The sequence below is a fragment of the Carettochelys insculpta genome, chromosome 1, assembly GCF_033958435.1.
Source record: "Carettochelys insculpta isolate YL-2023 chromosome 1, ASM3395843v1, whole genome shotgun sequence".
In the NCBI taxonomy this organism is placed as follows: Eukaryota; Metazoa; Chordata; order Testudines; family Carettochelyidae; genus Carettochelys; species Carettochelys insculpta.
Window position 1 is genome coordinate 144,309,381 of NC_134137.1, and position 21,051 is coordinate 144,330,431.

Sequence of the window (21,051 nt, forward strand, 5' to 3'; positions counted from 1 at the left end):
AGATTGTGGGATGTGTAAGCCAATACAAAGGCGAGCTGCACATGGGCTGTACAGTACTGCGGGCAAGAGAGCATCTTGCATTCAAAATGCTTTGTAAAAAATATTGGTGAAATGAGAGGTTGATTTAAATAAAGCTTCTTTTAATTTATGAACTTGAATGAGGATTATTCTCATCAAAAACAGACAAGATCACAAATGTGTGAATCAGGGTGCAGGGCAAAGGAGCAAAGAGCAAAGGAACTCGCCAGTAGTTGCTTATTTTTTATAAGCTTCAGATGTTCTTTCAGCATACCCAAAGATTTCTGCCTTCCTTATAAGGACATCTCACTATGAAGAGCTCATCTCAGTGTGTTTGTTTTTGTAGATCTGGAGACTCAACTGCCAGAATATGGAATCTCAATGAAAATAGTAACGGCGGTTCCACTCAGCTAGTCTTGAGGCATTGTATAAGAGAAGGTGGACACGATGTCCCCAGCAATAAGGACGTGACTTCATTGGACTGGAATGTGAGTTAACTTCTAGAGCCAGTCACCATTTTTAAGTGAATAAACTTAATTCACATGCAGTGGTAGAGACTGTGCTTTTATAGTTGAGGTGATCAGAAATTCTTCTCTACCCTATTAACTTCCTTGTGGATTTCAGAAAGTCATAAGAGATTAAACTTCCATCTGTTGGGCTGAAATTTTCTAGGGCTTTTGATTTCTTTGGGCTTAATAATTAAGGTATTTGTATATTTATGTATGGGGATTGTGTGTAAATATGGCTCAACTGTTTTTAAGCTTGAGGAACTAAAAAAGAAAATGTCAGTGGGACTCCATATCAGAACAGGATTCCAACTGAATCTGTTGGCTAATCATGACTATTATTATTGTGCCCCTATGTGAGCTAGAGGTCTTGCAAAATAAACAGGTAAGGTCCCTCCCCCAAAGAGCTTGCCATCTGAATTGAAGACTTAACATAAATGAATGAAGGTTATACATAACAGAGGAAAGTCAGGCAGAACATGGTTAACAAGGAAGACAAAGATGAAAGATAATGAATGTTTTTATTTAATTCACTGTGGGCTCTGAGGCAAAGGGGAATTTTGGGGAAGGATTTAAATAAGGAGACAGTGGCAACTTGATGATAGACCAGCATAATGAAATAGACAATTCAGTGCATAGTGGGAGGCATGAAAAAAGATTTAAGAGGCAATTATGGGACAAGTGGTAGAAATGGATAGGAAGGGGCACCCTTCAATGGGCAATCATATTTAATTCCTAGATCTACTGTGATGCAAGTTGAACCTCTCTAGTCTGGTGTTTTCTGGTCTGGCAATATCTGTGGTGTTGCATGGTTTTAGTTAGCCAGATGTCCACTTGTTATGTCTGTGGCCAATTTTTAGCAATCCCATAAAGTCTGCTTGCAGCCACCAGTCCTGGCTCTCAGTGTTCTGTGTTGTTGTTTAACTGTAATTTTCCCCCTAAATGTCTTCTAAGAGCCAAGTAAGCAATAGAAGTGTTAGTCATGTGCTAGAGAATGTTGACCTACTATGGTTTGGCAAATTCTCTGGTTTGGCACTGGTCAGGTCCCAAGGACGCCAGACTAGAGACATTCAATCTATACCAATATTTGTCCCAAAATTTATTCCAGAATTTGTGTAAGCAAGTACTTCTAATGAAATAATCAATGTGATCCCAAATTGTAACACAGTTTTCAATGACAATTGAAACTAAAGAAAACTGGTATCTTATGTGATCCAGATTTGGGTAATATTTGTGCATCTTCCACTTGACCTGTCTTTTCCCTCTCTCACGTTGTCTTTTGTAATTATCACTTTCACGTTCATCAGCATGTAATTTGAACATATGTCCCAGTAAACTAACATTAAGTTTTGATTTCTTTTCTACATCTTTCTATATTTGAGTTAAATGCACATCTACTGTCTTACTCTCTTTGGAGGACAGGAATGGGCATACCTGCTGATGGATTATTTTAGGCTTTCTTAACAGCTGTTTATGCTGGATGTAAGAAGGCCACCTGCAACGTTCATCATCATCCAGGCTGAAACTTTCAAATCAGTTAACAAGTAAAAAACAGAAGTTATTGTATTCAGTTTTCGTATAGATCATACTGTAATTAGAAACACGATCAAGAAACATGCAAATGAAAAATGATGTGCTAAATTAGCCTGTGCTGCTTCCTGCAGATCCCACTGGCCAGGAACAGTGAACTCTGGCCGTTAGGGCCACGAGCAGCTGTACCTGCAGATGTGCAAATCAATAAAGCATCTGATGGCCATGACCCCTGGAATAAATGCTCTAAAATTCCTTTTTCTCCAGTTACAGATTCCCATAACAATCATTTTATCTCAGTTTTGTCTCAATTCTTTTGGCTAAGTTATTCTATCTGATAGTGCAACTCAGTGTTTGATGGTTCATTTCTGGTTTTTATTCTCTCTCTCCAACAGTGCTAACCTCAGATTTAGGCTGTAACCTAGTGATGACTCTTGCTTGCTTTCTTTGTGAGTTAGCAATTTTCCCTTACTTTAGAATTCAATGGCTTGAGGGATTAGATGAAGGAATCAGGGCTGATTCAATATAATCTGTGTTTACCTTTTGTTTATATTGTTTTTTCTACATCCAACAGAGCGATGGAACGCTATTGGCTACAGGATCATATGATGGTTTTGCAAGAATATGGACAGAAGATGGTGAGTCATTCAGCAGTTACTGTTTTCAGTGATTGATAGTACTATATTCTTAGACAGATTGTAATGCTAATATTATTTGTTTTTACATTTCAGGTAACCTTGCAAGCACCTTAGGTCAACATAAAGGTCCCATATTTGCTCTGAAATGGAACAAAAAGGGGAATTACATTTTAAGTGCTGGTGTTGATAAAGTTAGTATCAAAAACATGTAACATTGATTTGTGAATGTGCGGATGCTGTAAGCTTTTATTGTTTGCATTTCAATATATCCTTTTTCTGTTTTGAGTATTCAGCAAAATTTGCCTAATTTGTTTTGCTGGGTCTTGATTTCATCAGAACAAGTGACTAGCTATTCTCCTGTGGCTGGATAAATATGTACCATCTGACATAAATTTTTTAACAAATCCTCTCTTCATTGTCTAAGACACATTGAATCCTAAGCATTTCTCATGCAAGCAAAGTGAAAACCTCATTCCCCAATGTATTAATATACAGTTAAGTCTATGTCTGCACTAGACAGTTTTGTAGACAAAACTTGGGTTTTGTCAACAAAACTCACAGAGCATCTACACAGAAAATGGCTACGTTTACACGTGTATGCTACATCGAAATAGCTTATTTCAATGTAGCGACATCAAAATAGGCTATTTCGATGAATAACGTCTACACGTCCTCCAGGGCTGGTGCCGTCGACGTTCAACGTCGACGTTAGGCAGCACCACATCGAAGTAGGCACTGCGAGGGAACGTCTACATGCCAAAGTAGCACACATCGAAATAAGGGTGCCAGGAACAGCTACAGACAGGGTCACAGGGTGGACTAGCGCTTCCGGGGCAACAGCTAGCCGCTCCCTTAAAGGGCCCCTCCCAGACACACTCAGCCTGCACAGCCCGCGGTCTGCAGAGCCATAGGCACGCACACCTCGAGCTACGCAGTCATGGACCCCCAGCAGCAGCAGCAGCAGCCAGAGGTCCACACAGCCGCCCCTGTAGGAGCAGTGGTCGCCCTGCTCAATGCCATGCAGGAGGCAGCTGATCACATCCTAGCCACAGAGGAGGAGCTGCCCGCAGGGGAGGAGGACGCAACACCCAACCCTGCACCACCCTGCCCCCCCGCCACCTCACACACCACCGGCTGTGGAGCTACCCCACCAGCACTGACTGGTGGGAGTGGCTGGTGCTTGGAGAGTGGGACGACGACTGCTGGCTCAGGAACTTTCGCATGAGCTGGCAGACATTTCTGGAGCTATGCCAGTGGCTCACCCCCGCACTGAGGCACCAGGACACCTTCATGCGGCGTGCCCTCGGTGTGGAGAAATGGGTCGGCATCGCTGTCTGGAAGCTGGCCACTCCAGACAGCTACCGATCCGTGGGCCAGCAGTTTGGCGTCGGCAAGGCCACCATCGGGGCTCTCCTCATGGAGGTAAGAGGACCCACGGGGGGAGGGGGAGGCAGCCCTGGCAGGGTAGGGGAGGGGAGGGGAGCTCTGGCAGGGGAGGGGATGGGAGGGGAGGTGAGGGGAAGGGAGCCCTGGCAGGGGAGGGCCACACACACCCTGCACACCCCTCACTGGTGCTCTCCCATGTGCTTCCCCTGCAGGTCGTCCGCACCATCAACGCCCTGCTCCTCCACAGGTTCATGAGGCTTGGGGACCCGGATGCTGCCATCGCGGGCTTTGCCACCCTGGGCTTCCCCAATTGCTTCTGGGCTCTGGATGGGACCCACATCCCCATCCGCGCCCCGGAGCACAGTGGAGGACGCTACCTAAACCGGAAGGGCTACCACGCAGTAGTCCTCCAGGCCTTGGTGGACAGCCGGTGCCGCTTCCTGGACATTTATGTTGGCTGGCCTGGCAGCACCCATGAAGCCCAGATATTCTGGAACTCGGGCCTGTGCCGCCGGCTGGAGGCGGGGACCTACATCCCCCAGCGAGAGATCCCTGTGGGGGACACCACCATGCCCCTCTGCATCATCACAGATGCGGCATACCCCCTCCGGCCCTGGCTCATGCACCCTTACACGGGCCACCAGTCAGCCAGCCAGGAGCGCTTCAACATGCGCCTGAACCACGCGCACCAGGTGGTGGAGCGCACATTTGGCCGCCTCAAGGGGCGCTGGAGGTGTCTCCTCACCCCCCCTTGATGCGGGCCCCACCAACATCCCCTAGATTGTGGGCGTGTGCAGCGCCCTCCACAACCTGGTTGAGAGCAAGGGGGAGGCCTTCTTTCAGGGTTGGGCTGTGGAGGCCGGTAGGGCCAATGTGCAGCCGCCCGCTGCCCCCAGTCGCCAGGTGGACCCCGAAGGGACCCGGGTCCGGGAGGCCCTGTGGGCCCAGTTCGACGAGGCCGTGGGGTAAACACTGGCAGGCCCCCCACTGCATGCCCCCCATTCTCCACAACACTCCCTGCCCCTACACCCACACCACAGAGCACCCAAGAGCACTCCCCCCACACTTTTCTTGTAAATAAAAACAGACATGTTTTTCGTCAAACCAGAATATAAATCTTGAACTCTTCTTCTTATATTATAACTATGTACAGCCAAAATAAATATTATATATATACGTATTATAAGATGAAAGGAAAAAAAAGGGGAAGACAAGGAAGGGGAGAACTATTTTCATGGGGGGGCAGGTATCATCATAACATAACAGAACAGGGGTCTAATACAAACTATTTACAAAACATAGGTGAGGGGGATATATACAAAGCGGGGGGCATGTCCTGGGCCCCACGCCCCCTAATGTCCAGCGCTGGGGGTGGGCGGCCGCGACCTGCGCCTCGGCCGCAGCCCACGCCGGGGCTGGCTGGGGGCCGCGCGGACCAGGAGTTAAGGCCGGCGGGTGTCAGCTGGCCCCAGGTCCCCCTCGGCGGATGGGCCCTTGGTGGCAGGTGGCGGTGCGACAGCGGGTAGAGCAACGGGTGGAGTGGGCAGAGCGGCGGCCAGTGCGGCATGGGGGGCCAGGTAGTCCGCTATGCGCTCAAAAGTGCGCATAAAGGCCCCCCATGCCTCCTGGCGCCAGGCCAGCGCCCGCTTTTGGAGGTGGAGGCGCCGCTCCTCCACCCGCAGACGCTGCTCAGAGACCTCCAGCTGCCAACGAAGGATGGCCAGCAGCTGGGGGTCCATCGCCGTCCGGGGGTGGTGCTGGCTCCACCGTCGTCCCCGCCCTGGGGCCGGTCGGTGCTCTGCCGAGGGGCTGGCCTGGAGTGATGGCCCCGGTGGGCTCTCCGGGACCACTGACACCTCGCCGGCGCTCTCCGGTCCTTCCGATGGTGCAGCCGCGGAACACGGGGGGGGTAGAAGAGTGCAGACAGCCATTAGTGTGGGCCCCAAGCCGTGGCCCTTGTCCCCCCACCCCTCTGCTGCTGGTTCCCCATTCCCATCCCCAGGAGATGCTGCTGCTGCTGCTGCTGCTGCTGCTGCTGCTGATGATGATGATGATGGGTGTCCTGCCCCCACCCCTGGGGGACCCTAGGTTCCGCTCCCCCCATCCCCAGGGATGGGGCATGGCACTGTCATGCTGGGGGGGCAGGGGCTGATGCACTCTTCTGAGGGACATGCTCTCCTTGGGGCCATGGTCATCTGGGCATGTGGAGGGCCCTGGTCATATCTGTTACCCCCACCCCTCAACCCCGGGGGTGTGCACCGGGGGGTACATACCTGATGGTCCACTCCCACGGTCGGGGGACACCCGGTGGGTGGACGCCCTGCTGGAGCTCCATGATGGCAGGATTATTTGGAGTCCTGCGTCACTGGAGGAGGACTCCCCCTTCTCCTCCTCCTCCTCCAGTGCCCCAGGGGTGGGCTCCTGGGGGGGCCCCTGGGGTGCGTGGCTTACCTCCGGGGCGGACTCCGCCTCTGGGGCCTGCTGGGGCTCGTCGGCCGAGGTATCAAGAGTGGCCGGAGGGGAGGAGGTGTGCCGGGGGCCCAGGATGGCCCTGAGCTCCCTGTAAAAGGGGCAAGTGGCGGGGGCGGCCCCAGATCGGCCGGCCGCATCCCAGGCCTGGGCGTAACCCTGCCGCAGCTCCTTGACCTTACTCCTGACGTGGTCAGGAGTGCGGGCAGGGTAACCCCGGGTGGCCAGGCCCTCGGCCAGCCGAGTGAACGCATCCACATTCTGCCTCTTGCTCCCCATTACCTGGAGTACCTCCTCCTCACTCCAGAGCCCCAGCAGGTCCCGAAGCTCGGCCTCCGTCCAGGAGGGGCCCCACTGCCACTTCCCAGCCTGGCTACCGGTCTGGGAGCCCTGGATCCCCTTGGGTGGGGGTGCCCTGGGGGGGCTTGGGGGCAGCCATCGCAGCGCTGGGGGGTTGTTCTGGCTGCAGAGGAGCGTGCAGGCTGGCCGCGTGACTGTGCTGCTGCCTGCACGCTCTCTCAGCTTCCTGCACAGGAAGGCAGGGGGCGGGGAGCTTTAAGGGGCTGCTGCACACGGCGACCATCGAGCTCAGGGTCTGGAGAGAGCGTCTCTTAACCCCTCAGCTGATGGCCGCCATGGCGGACCCTGCTGTTTTGATGTTGCGGGACGCGCAACGGCTACACGTTCACTACTTCAACGCTGAACATCGAAGTAGGGCGCTATTCCCATCTCCTGATGGGGATAGCGACTTCGACGTCTCCCCGCCTTACGTCGATGTCAACTTCGAAATAGTGCCCGCCACGTGTAGCCGTGACACGTGTAGCCGTGAGCAGATCAAAATATCATCTGCTTTCATGTGTAGACATGATCTGTCGACAGAAGTTTTGTCAGAACATCTCTTCCGATGGTGACTTCTGTAGACAGAAGCTTCTTGTCTAGGTGTAGCCATAGTCTAGCAATTATAAATACCTTAGGAGAGGGAATTTGTTTTAAATGATCTTGTGGCCTGTAGTTAATTTCAACAGTCAGACAAATCTGAGTAAAGAATGTATGGTTTTGTTTGCAAATCAAGCAAAATCTGGTGATTTCCTCTCACAGTCAAACACAATGGCTGTGTCTATACATGCCTCTCCCTTTCAGAAAGAGAATGTAAATGACACAGATCGGAACTGGTTACTGAGGGTCTGATGTGAATATTCAGCACCTCATTAGCATAACGGTGCCCAGTTGCACTTCAGGAGTGCTGCTTTTGAAACACAAACTGGCTGTATAGACGCAGGCGCTTTGAAATATACCCCAGACTTTGAAATTCCCTTATTCCCAATTCATTTTGGGAATAAGGGAATTTCGAAGTCTGGGTTTATTTAAAAGCACCTGTGTCTACACGGCCAGTTTGTTATTTGAACGCAGCGCTTTCAAAGTATGACTGGTTGTCATTATGCTAATGAGATGCTGAATATTCATATCAGTGCCTCATTAACAAGTTCTGATCCATGTCATTTATATGCCCTTTCCAAAAGGGAGGGGCATGTGTAGACACAGCCAATGTGACAACTTCAGCTAGGTGTACTGATTGAGGTAGCAATTGAAAACTCAGATTACTACTGAGCAGAAAGGTATTTGATCTGGAATTGTAAGGTAACCTCCCACAGACCCTTGTAAACAGAAACTTGGAGTTTTATACCCACTAGTCATACAGTAACTTTTATCTCCCAACTGTAGTAGTAGTATTCCAGTGGACATATAATAACCATCGTTCTTTAGATAGCTACATTATCAGTGAAACCAGGTCTCCCATATTTGTGAGCTGAAAGTATATTTTGCCTATACATTTACAATTCACAAAAAAGGTAGTGCTTGCTTCTATACAGATTTTGCTTACATTTCTTATAGCTGTGGGTTGTGTCCATGGGGAGCAAATTCTGCATTCATGTGGCCCACCAGAGTACAGCATTTATATTTGTGTTAGATTAAGGTCTCACATGGTGTCTCAGTAATGATATTTACAATATTTGTTGGGTTTTCATAATACAGCTCAGTTTCTGTCATGTTAAAGGAGGAAAAGCCTCATCTAAAAGAGATGCCAATTGAAATAGCTGTAGCAAAACGCTCAGAAAGATCAGCCTTATAAAGTTGCTCAGAGCTGTCTTCTGGATAATATATTTAAGCAGGAACCCACACTCATTGTGTTCATTGCTGCCTCTGTAGTAAGTGACAGTTCAATATCTGTAGCTGAATTATTTTCTCCTCACTAGTGTAATTGGAACAGATTTATGGGTATATTGTTGTGCAGTACCTAAGGCGCTCAACAATCAAAAATGCTATCAGTGCGTCTTCTGGAATTGCTTTGTGGTGAACTCTTCTTTTTCTGATACTTTTCCAAGAGAAATTGTAATTAATTTTTTTTCTCTTTCTGGACATAGACAACAATTATTTGGGATGCACACACAGGGGAAGCTAAGCAGCAGTTTCCTTTCCACTCAGGTAAATGCCATTTACATTTTGTTTCAAAAAATTGTTTTTCCTGAAACTCTTAGTTTTGACAGCCAGAAAATATCCCCTGTGCAATATTTATCAAACAAATTCTGACCCACACTTCATGCCTTACTTTGCATGGGCTTCTATGTCATGGTCTTGTCTTCGGATCAGGAGAAGAAGGGGTCAGTGAGGACCAACCCTGTAGGCTAGAGTGAATTTGCTTTACTGAAATTCTAGGAGGCTGTTTGTCATCGATAGCTACCTAATGAAAATTATTCATCTATATTCTACAGACTTGATCTGGTCCAGGGTTAACGTGGTGGCCCTGCCTTTATTGAATGAGCAAGTGGGTGGGTTGGTTGGTTGATGGGGACCACCCATATTTCTTCTCCTGCTCCTAGAGTCCCATGCTGCAAAACACTAGATGTAGATTCCAGCTGCAAACACTGACTGAAGGAATTCCTTAAACTGTGAAACTCAGATGTAGTGAGAAATTTGATCATCCTGAAGTTTGAGCTAGGATTTGTTTGGCCCATTTTTAGAGGCCAGTTGCTAAATCCACATCTGGGTTGAGATTTGGAAATCCACCATCTCCAAAAGTTTGACTGTATTTAAGTGTGGGGTTTTGTCCATATCTCTAGTGGAAAATCGCAAGAGGCACTCCCTGTTCCTAACATTTGAAGATGTTACCAGGTAGTCTTGGGCAACAAGCAAGCTGTGACCTAATCTTGGAGCTCCATGTGATCAGCCCTCCAGGCTGATGTAGTTAGGTTCAAAACGTGAGATTAAAAAAATGTTTAAAATGAAATATTTCCATTAGGTGTAATCATATAGTGATACAGGTTAAAACTCCAAATCTGCCATTCTCTTGTCCAGCAACATCCATCATCCAGCAGGGCCACATATCTTGTAGGACCAGAGGGTCCCAGGCTGGGAGGAGAAGGCGCCAGCCAAACCAGCAGCAGAAGCCCAGGGCTGGGCAGCCACAGCTGGTCTGGCTGCAAGGGGGAGCTAGCAGCAGCCAGGGAGCCCAGGCTGGGAGTGGTGGCCTGAGGTGGTAAGCTGACAGCTTATCACTTGTGCTGCGTGGGAAGCTGTGGCCCTGGGAATCTGTGGCTGGAAAGGGATGGCTGGGGATGGGGAGCCTGAGTAAGGGAGAGGAGGTTGGGAAGCTGTGGGAGGGGACCCCAGGAGCAGGGGCTCAGGCCAGGAAAGGGGCAGAATTGATCATCCATCATCTGGCAAAATCCCTGGTTCTGGGCCACTCAGGTCCCGAGGGTACCAGATGAGGAAAGTTGAACCTGTATTTCCTGTCCTCAAGCTGGCATTATAATCAGTAACAAAATCCAAATACCACCTCTAGAAATGTTATAGTCCCCCTTGGGTTTAACACCAACGAGCTAATTCATTTGTAAACATCGGTGTCCTCATCTAAACAAAGTGCTAAGTTCATATTTAAACACATGCTATTGAGCACATTTTGTTGGCGAAATAGCTAATGGTCAGCTAACCTACTTAAACCTTCATTCTTTTTCTAATTGAGATAAACAATTTCTCCACTGTTGTCTGGCCAATAACCTGTAGGTCTTAGCGAAGGCCAGTTGTAGTAACTGGAAGTATTTCCATTGACATCAGTGGGCTTTGGATCAGAGCCATGTGTAATGCCTAGTTTTGGCCTTCCAAGAGCAACTTGTTCTGTGACAAGAACTTATAGCCTGTCTAGGGACAGTCGTGTATCTCCTCAAGTCTAGTGTAAACTAGGGCTTAAAGGTATGGTGTTTCTAATACGTGCATGTTAAAAGTCAAGTATAGACAAGGCACACTCCCTTTAATATGTGCTAATCGGGTCCACTTAAAACCTGGGAGCCAAGACTTTAACCGGATCTTTTTAGCATGTATTAAAATCGGCCCTGCCTTTTCTACACTAGACTTTTAGATCATGTGAGTAAACATGTTAGCCAACACATCCTAATGCACAACAGTTTATCCTAGTCGAGACAAGTCAGAGTCCTACTCTACCTGGGCTGGAAGGTCTCCATGCCCCTGAGGTTTCTTGATAGATAGGTAAAGTCTTGTAGACCCAAACCTAAAACTCCCATAAATTTCACAATGGCCTTTAGATATCTTGCACGCATCCAGGGTTTGATCAGTCCTTTTATAAATTTTACTGTTATTCTTCCCAGGCCCCAGAGTAGACTTCAGCTAGAACATATTTCCAATGTTTATTCCATTAAAATTCAGTGAGAGAATCCTGATGTCAGGTGTTTTGATGTTTGGACACACATACAAAGCACTACCTAAGCATAAGTTGGCACTGGTTAATAATGAGAAAAATTTAGCTAATTATTTATTACAGTTTATCACTGGTAGCCTTATCATTGCAAATTTTATGTGGGTTTTTGCATTCATGGAAAATGTTCAGTGAATGCATGTGCCATATTTAAGGAAAAACCATGCCTAATACAATAGTAGATCACAGTATTAAACACATAGGCTATGTCTACACATGCCGCTTCTTCTGGAAGCGGCACACTAATGAGCTATCTGGAAGATGCTAATGAGGCATGGATGCAAATTTTCTGCACCTCGTCAGCATATCAGTAGTTGGTTCAGAAGCTCTTCCAGACTCCAAAGTACACGTGCAGACACATGGCCCATGGGGATCTTCTGGAAGGAAACCTTCCTTCCGGAAGTCCCTTCTTCCTCAAAATTTTGTTACATTTAAGCCAAATGGGAATTCAGAATAATCACTTAGCTTTGCATTACTATGTATGTACACAATGCCATCAAGGCATATGGGGGTTTCTGTATGACATGGAAAATGACAAGACTAATCCTTTTGCTTGCACTTCCAGCTATGGGGCAGCTGGGGGAAGAAGGGGCTTCCAGAAGGTGGCTTTCCTTCTGGAAGATCCCTGCAGGCCGAGCATCTGCATGTGTACTTTGGAGTCCTGAAGAGCTTCTTCCAGATCCAAACCACACGTCAATATGCTAATGAGGCATAGAAATTTGCATCTGCACCTCATTAGCATCTTCCAGATAGCTCGTTAGCATGCCGCTTCCAGAAGCAGCGGCACGTGTAGACACAGCCATAGCTAGAAGTGCAAGGAAAAGCATTGGTCTTGTCATTTTCCATGTCATGCAGAAACCCCGAAATGCCTTGATGGCATTGTGTGCCTACATAGTAGTGCATAGCTAAGTGATTATTCTGAATTCCCATTTGGCTTAAATGTAACATGAGGCATGAGGAAAGACCCCAAATGCCTTGAAATATGAGGAGGTTGTTGCTTTCTAACTATGTTTCTTGAAATGTGTTGTTGCTGCTTTTATCAAATGTTATTGTAACCTTTTTATTTAATTATTTAGCAAATAACCAATGTGTTTATTACCGACATCTGTTTTGATAGTCAGGTTACTCATATTCATACAGTGTGCTTGGCTATTATTTCCAATACATTTTACTTCTTTATTTTCTGAGTAAACATATTATTGAATAAAATAAATCTGTTGAAATGTGGAGATATACATACCTCATAGAACTGGAAGGGACCTCAAGAGGTCATTGAGTCCACTCCCCTGCACTCACAGCAGGGCCTGTCACTTCCTTCAGAGATTTTTTTTTAATCTAACCTGCCCCAGAACTTTGAAAGGCCCCTCAAGGATAGGACTCACTAGCGAATGCGATATTCTACCCAGATTGTGGGGTCACCCCAGCAACAATTTATGCTTTAAATCAGGAGTGCGCAAAGTCAGGGGGAGGGCCGTCTTCTGGGGGGGTGACATTTTGTAAGAGGTGGGTCGCAGCACGATCAGCTGCTGGGTCTCAGGCTTATCCATCTCATTAAAATGTTGAAATAAATTATTGTTTTTATGTACGCATATTCACATTTATATACCAATTAATAAAATTTTTACATTCTAGAGACGTGTTTTCTTACACATGCCGAAAGGGGTTTTTTAAATGAAAATAACTGAAATTTCCATCAGTTTGGGTTGCATTAGATAGGTGGGGTGGGGGGACCTGCTAACTGCAGGGTTGAAAAGTGGGGCCCAACGTAAAAAGTTTGCTCACCCCTGATTTAAATGACTCTTCCTTGCAGCTTTCTGAAAATTCTGTTAGGAGTACAATTTCATATATTTTCTATTAGCCCCAAAAAGGTACCAAGTAGGATAACCTTTATTGACTATAAAACAATGATGCGAAAGGGTGAACCAGAAAAATAAGAGAGAAACACTGCTGGCACAGAATCATTGGCTGTTCTGTGATCCTCTCTGTGATCACAGGGAGCCCACATCTCTACAATGATTTCTCTTAAACAGTCATGCTTTCCTTGCCCTCCAGTCAGAAAGAAATTCCTCCCCTATCTCATGGAATTCCTCAATTTCATCATTAATTCTATGCATGATGTTTTTATGGGAAGTATTTCTACCTTGCCAGTGTGGCAGGCTTTTTTTTTTTTTTTTTAAATAGAGTTAAAGAAAGTCCCATGATGATTCATGAGGCATAATATTTTTAGATATTATGCACATTCATTGTAAGGTGCTTAGTTTCATGCGGACAAAGTGGAAACAAAATACGTTAAAGCTATGTCTAGACTAGAGGGTTTTGTAGACAAAACTCGCAGAGCGTCTACACACAAAATGTGTTTTGTCGGCAAAAGCTGTCGAGAAAAAAGCTGTGTGACTGCTCTGCGGGGTCCTTTTGTTGACAGGGACTATCAGAAGACTTGTCTACTTTTATGTGTAGATGTGATCTGCTGACAGAAGTTTTGTCAGAACGTCTCTTCTGACAGTAACTTCTGTAGACAGATGCTTCTAGTGTAGATGTAGCCCATATGTATAGAGTCCTGTGCAGATACAAAATCTGTATCCACATCTGCATCTCCAAAAATGAGCCACAGGTATCCACATTAACATCTGCAGATGCAGATACCAGTGGCTGTAAAGCAAATACTCAGGTATTTGTAGGATTCCATAAATGTAGTAGAATTTTTGTTTTCCAAAGGAGATATACTTCCATTTTTGTATTTAAAAACAGTGCTCAGTAGATCAGCAAATAAAATATTTCAAAGATCTCACCATTTTAGTGATAAACTTACATTATACACTCACCCCAAATACATTTACCTATAACACCTTCCTAAATTGTGTTAGATTGCTGTTGTTACTGACACAGTGAGTGAGTGAAAACTAATACCTCTCCTAGCAGATCTCAGTCCATCCTTTAGAGGGCAGTTAACATCTGGTTTTGGGAACAAAAGAATGCAACTGTATTAGGCTTTGTCTGCAGTCAAAGATATAATTAAATTGGTTTTAAACCAATTTGGTTAAAGCAGTGCAAAATCCTTTATGGACATTTTTAATTTGACTTAATCAATTTATTGTAAGTTGTTTCCTTACCAAGCTAAACTACTTGTGTATTTAAAACAAGTTAAAACCAAATTAACAGAAGTGCACACAGCTAAACGCTTAGTCAGCACCTAAGGAGTCTCACAAGAAAGTACCATGAGAAGCATTGGTGGTGCCCGTTGATAAGGAGCTAATAAATTGAGCCCCTACTGCATTTGTTTTCGTGTCTGACATCCACACAGCAACGAACTGTTCCAGGTCCATAACAGGCCAATCACTCTTTGATTCTCTTGGTCAGGTTGATGGCATAGGGAGAAAGATAGGGTAGCTGTTTCTTTGCCATGCTTCCTAATGTTCATTCTTTTGTTTGTGCTTCACAGCACCTGCTCTGGATGTAGACTGGCAGAACAACACTACTTTTGCCTCCTGCAGTACTGACATGTGCATTCACGTATGCAGACTTGGCTGTGATCGCCCAGTCAAAACCTTTCAAGGACACACAGTAAGTTTAAATAGTTTGAAATTGTAGGAGTTTTTAATAGCATGTTAGTAGCTGGTGATATTAAAGAATTTCTTTGTTAGAACTAACACTGTTTATATCTCTTTCCTTCACCAAACACATACTCCTGTAAAAATGACTCACTGCCTTTGGAAAGAGATTTACTGTTGTAAATCACCACATACAGACAAAACCTGAAGCATAAATAGTGAGGGCATTTACATGTAACAAACGCTAAAGACTCAGTAAAATCTCATCTTCCACTTCTGTAATCTCTTTTTTCAAATGTGAATTACAAGAATGAAGGGGGAAATGTACTTTTAACCATTGTTACATTTTAGAATTAATTGAGTCAAGTAGGATAAGAACCATTAATATGTACTTTCCTCATCCTTCAACCCATACTACATGTGCCTGTACACTGAAATATACTCCTGAATTCTTTCTTTTCTTGACTCTTTCTCTTTGGCCGCAACTACCCTAGCAAGTTCTTTTGGAAAATCTAGCCCTTTTTTTGAAAGAACACGCAGAGTGTCCACACAGAAAATGCACTCTTTCAATCCAAAATTGAAAAGATGTGTCTCTTCTTCCGGAAGCCCTCTTCCACTCCCGGATCAGGAAGAGCACCTCCTTTCGAAAGTTTCTTTAAAAAAAGAAAAAGCATGTGTAGCTGCACCATGAGCCCTTTTTCCGAAAGAGCAGTCCTCATGTGCCAGATTTTTCGATCCCTGGCCCGTTTTTTTGAAAAAGCAGGGGCTGTGTGAATACTCTCTACTGAAAGAGCGGATTGATCTTTCAGTCCTTCTTTTTGCGCATGGAAGCGCTCTTTCAAAAGAAGATTTTCTGGAAGAGATCGTCCAGAAGACCATCTTTCAGAAGACCACTGTAATGTAAACGAGGCCATTTGTGACTATATAATGTTAGCCACAGGCTAATATTGTGGACTTTTTTCCCAAGATCACTGCTGTGCTGTTCCATTTTATAAAATCACTTAATAACTCCACTCACCTGGCCACCTCCCTCAAGGGAGAATTAGTCCCTATTGAGACTTGTTGCTAATCGTCATGGCTACAATCATATTTAAAAGGGTGTTTTCCCAAAGGGTGCTGCTGCTTCTGCAGTAGGCCTTCATTGACAGGCAGATGTTTTCTATTGAGTGGACTGACTGCTCCAGTCTGAAAATGGGCCATATTTTGCCCTCAAATATGTGTGTGTTCAACTCTTGTTAACTACACCTGAAACTGTGTGTCTGTATCTGAGGGGGCAAATGAGTTAAAAAAAGTTTCCAGATACTATCCCTGCCACTGCCCTATTATTGTGTTCTTACAACACATTTTCCTCCTTTTAAAAAATGCTATTCTATACCACCTGTTACCATGTAAAAACCCCATAGGAAACAGTGGAACTGACTGACTGGACTGGGGTTGAGGGTACAGTGGGTTTGACTACAAAGTATTGTTTAACACACACAGTAAGCGGGAGAAAAATAAAGCACAAAATTTCCTCTAATTTTGCATCATTATCATCACTGCAGGCATTGTTCGCATGAATAGTGGCTAATAGTTTTCTAATTTCAGTTTTCAGGCTGAAAGGTGGTTTGACGTTGATCCAGTTTTAAAAGCCACAAACCTTTAACGTTCCAGCTAATGTTCCAAGTTGCATTTTATCTTGGTCCATTAGGACACACGCCAATATCTTTTGACAGATAAAGCACCGCTGGAGAATTGCACTGTTTAAGAATAGTCCATAGAAAATATCTACCTCAGAAATTGTTTTAAATTAGCTATTCACCACTAAATGGTTTGGGACTAGCAGTTGTTGACGGCTCTGTTTTGTAGGAAGAATCTGATGATTGCCAGGTTTTGCCTCTGACGGCAGATGTGTCAGGAACATGGCAGTAAATTGTGTGGATCATTCATTGTCATAAAAAATGTGTTTCCCTATCTAATATGTATTTGGATAGTAGGTGAAAAGAGATGTGTTTGCGGGTAAGGTACTGAAGAATGTAATGTAATTTTGAAGTGTCATTTGTTGGAGTGATAACACTTGAGTGCCCTCTGCTGGTTGCCAGGCACAATGCAGGCAAAGCAGAAAGTTCACTTAGAAAAATCAATCTTTATTTCAGAATGAAGTCAATGCAATTAAGTGGGATCCTTCTGGTATGCTGCTAGCATCCTGCTCCGATGATATGACATTAAAGGTAATTTAATTTGAGGGCTTGCCTCCAGACTGTTTAGAAATGTACTTTATAAGGATTACTATTCGTGTTTAAAAAAAAAATCATGTCCCTCTTTACATTTTTTCCCAAACTGATGTTACCATACCATTAAGACTCTCTGCGTCAATGGTGATTTCATCTTACTATTTTTCAGTGTGGTGATTGAAATAAGAATGAGCAGAGAAACAGACAGAAAACTGAAGCATGTTATTCCAATTAGAATCTGCTGTCTGCTATGTAGCTGTCATTATATAACAATTTGCACTGAATACTGTATTTAGGTCATTGTGTATCCCTGCCAACAGAGGCTTGATCCTCCTTGTACATTAGCGAGTGTTTAACCATGATAATGTACAATGAATACACTAATAAGGTTTTTACCATTTCACCTGAAAAATTATTTGGTTATGTTTACACTGCAGAGCTATTTCAGGATACCAAGGGATCCTGAAATAACTACTCTGCATCTATGAAACATGCCCAGGATTTCAAAATATTTTTTGAAATCCTGGGCATCCTATTTCAGCATCCTTTACACTTCATTGTGGGAGGGATAACAGATGCCTCCAAATAGTGCCAAAATAGCCTGTTTTGAAATTAACTCAAGATAGGATATGCAATTTGCGTAGCACAAATTGCATATCTTATTTCAAATTAAGAGCACAGTATAAACATAGCCTTCTAGTGTAAAGCCTCATCTATGCTCAGTAGTTAAAAAAACACAATTATGGCAATACTGAGTGTGATTTATTGGCCAATGTAGTTTTATAAGTAAAAGCCCTACTGCAGATGTAGGTATGTCATTGTAAATATACCTTACCCTTGTGTAGCTTATTTTTGTTCCCAAACCAGAATAAGGTGAACCAGAACAACCTGAACCAGTATAAACATCAGTATACTTAAAAGACCAAAATTATTAGGTATAAAAGAACCCCTTAAATGATCTCACCATTGTAAGTTGTACACTGAGAAAGTTTAAGGCCAGAAGGGACCATTATGATAATCATGTTCCACCTAAATTATATTTTGCTCATTTTCACCCTCTAACGTGGGGGAGGGGAGCATATGGCCCATAAGCGGCAGGCTTAGGGCCAGTGGGAGCAGTGGAGGATGGTGCCTAGGAGTGGTGTGGGGCATGGAGTTACACGTGACAGATAAGCGGCTCCCATCACTCTCACACACCATCCCACCCAGATCCCCACCCTGCTCCTGCACCCTATCTTCCACCAAGACCCCATACCACCACCCTAACTGCACTCCTGTATCCTCCCTTCCTCTTGCCCAGATCCCCCATCCTACTCCTGCACCCTACCTCCTGCCCCACATTCCTATCCCACACCCCAGAAGCTCCCTTCTTCACACTGAACCCCTTGTTTTTGGCCCTATCCCAGAGCCTTTGGGGCCCACAAAATACACTAGCCCTGCACACCCAGAAGCATTAATCTGGCCTGGGGGAATCTCCAGTGGAGGTGGAGCACAAAGGGAGGAACATATGTCAGTTAGGGCCACATCAGTGAGGTTTGTTTTTTGGTTTTGCTTCTCACTTTTGTGAGGCCCCAAACTGATTTTTCTTGGGGTCTGTGGCCCCCAGTCCAAAAAGGGTTCCCCACCCCTGTGCTAATGCTTTGGTGCTTTATACACCTGAGATATTTCTTAAGATGGTTATTCTATCCACCCACAGCTGAGATCCATAGTTATCCATATAAATATTTTAATAAATTATCCATGTTTATTCATTCCTATCGATGATGATGTCAGAAATCAAGCTCTACAGTCCCTTAATCACTTTTGTTGCTCTTCACTGAATTTCACACAATATTGGCTCAGTTTTCTGTTACTTAGGTGCCCAAAAGCATGATCTCACATGCCTTGTAAGTGATTCTACTCTGCTCTATGGACTTGTCTACACTACCACCTTCCTTCGAGGGAAGGATGGTAATGAGGCTGTTCGGAGTTTTCTAATGAAGTGCTGCCATGCATAGCGCACCCGCTGGTACTTCAAAGTGCCGGGAGTAAGGGGACTTCAAAGTTGCCCCGGCACTTTGAAGTACTGTTGGGTGAGCCGCGGCTAGACACGTGCCGGTTCTTCGAAGTTTAAATCTTTGGAGTTGCCACAGGGGGGAATTTGCTTAATGAAGTGCTGCCTACGCATGGCAGCACTTCATTAGTAAACTGCCAACACCCTAATTACCATCCATCCGTCGAAGGAAGGTGGTAGTGTAGACAAGCCCTATAGGTGGCTTACAAATGCTTTGGCTTGTTTGCCTTCTGGCAGTTTATATTCAATTATTATACCAATTATTCCTTTTCCATTATCTCTCTGTTGTTGAATATCTCTAATTTTGGATTATCTCCCCCCCCCCATACCCAAGGATTAGTTAAGTGCATTTTTTATGTTTGTTTGTTTGTTTGTCAGGCAGCTGCCGAAAATTTTCACTATAAAACCTTTCATTTCCATTCAACGTACTCTTTCTCTGATATCTAAATATTGACTTGCATAATGCTTTATTAATTGATTTGATTCTATCCATTGTGGTATTAAAGACATCAGTAAAACAAATTAGAATACCAACAGGATGCTTGGAAAAATTAGGATTTATCTAAGCCATACTTAAGATGATTTTTGATTTTGACAAATTCACACTATGATGGAAACATGTCACATCAATTCAGATTAGACTCAGGGGCCATGGCAACAATTGCCAGCTTCTCTTGAACTAGTGAAAAGCTCAGTTAAATTTTCAGGACCTTTCTCTCACAGCATGTAATATTAAGTGCACAGATATACCCATGACAATTACCAAATTGCTATGTTAGTAAGCTACATTTAAATTCCTTTAATATGGTGTAAGTGTGCATGCATTCAATACAGACACAATTCTCATGAGTAAGATACAAACAGAACAGAAAAGACTGAAAACCAAGACTTGAGAAAAGATTGACAAGTTTGGATACCTGTCTGATCTTTTTTTCCTGATTCATCTGATGTAGATTTGGAGCATGAAGCAAGATACATGTGTACATGACCTTCAGGCTCACAGTAAAGAGATTTATACTATCAAATGGAGTCCTACAGGACCAGGCACCAGCAATCCCAACTCCAATATCATGTTAGCAAGGTAAAAACAAAACCTCGTATACCTATTCCATCAGTCCTACTGATGGCTTTCACTAGCCTATCTGTAAATAGAACTGAAAATCATTTTGTTTAGTGCATGAGAGGGAATTGATGAAAGCAGGAGGAAATTGAAAAGCACCATGGAAAATTAAGCCTCATAGTGTTTTAATTTTTAAACTACTTTAGTGAAAAAAAGTTACAGTTGTCACAGTACCCAGCACATAGATATCTGATTTATTTGAATAATCTTATCTATTACAAGCCCTATAATACATGGATCTGCCAGTCTATTAACCCAGTTAGATATGTTCTGATGAGTGCCATGAAGCAAAATACAATGGACATTGATTTCTTTTATAGTTCTGTTAGTGGTGTAGAAGCATTTATGTATCTGTTAAACTTTCACCTAAAGTAATCAATCCTCAGTTTAATGTCATCCAATTTTAGACATCAGTTTAATCTTAGTAATATTAAAAGATGCCTGGACCAGTGAATTGATTAGCTAATGGGCACGTAATGGCTATCTTCTGTGTGATAGTCTATCAGAGTTGCCTCACAATTATTTATGCCTTTTTTGGTCAAGTGGTTTTATTTTGTCTGCAAGTGAAGTTGTTGGGCGTATTTTTTAATATAATACAGGGGATGTCTCTTGCCTTCTCTTCATCCATAACAGTGGATTTATGTGGGTTGTGGCAAGAAATGAGGAATGACTTCTGAATGGAGGGTGAAAAAAGGGAAAGGACCACTATGTTAGAGAATATGAAACAAAATTCATTTGTTAGATACAGGACCAAAATCTCTTAGGAAGAAACTTTCCCTGGAGCAGGTTATCCTAGAGTGGT

The 21,051-nt window shown here is 44.3% G+C and overlaps 1 protein-coding gene across 9 annotated transcripts in view; it reads left to right on the top strand.

Moving 5' to 3' along the window:
* The window catches only part of TBL1X (transducin beta like 1 X-linked), a 296,176-nt gene that overhangs the window by 269,504 nt on the left and 5,621 nt on the right, over nucleotides 1–21,051 (top strand). For all 9 annotated transcript variants that reach the window (XM_074992632.1, XM_074992672.1, XM_074992641.1 and 6 more), the window contains 7 exons: nucleotides 365–506; nucleotides 2,629–2,692; nucleotides 2,786–2,883; nucleotides 8,971–9,031; nucleotides 14,755–14,876; nucleotides 16,999–17,073; nucleotides 20,083–20,210. In XM_074992632.1, the coding sequence (XP_074848733.1) occupies nucleotides 365–506; nucleotides 2,629–2,692; nucleotides 2,786–2,883; nucleotides 8,971–9,031; nucleotides 14,755–14,876; nucleotides 16,999–17,073; nucleotides 20,083–20,210 (690 nt within the window). The remainder of the gene's footprint in view (nucleotides 1–364; nucleotides 507–2,628; nucleotides 2,693–2,785; nucleotides 2,884–8,970; nucleotides 9,032–14,754; nucleotides 14,877–16,998; nucleotides 17,074–20,082; nucleotides 20,211–21,051) is intronic.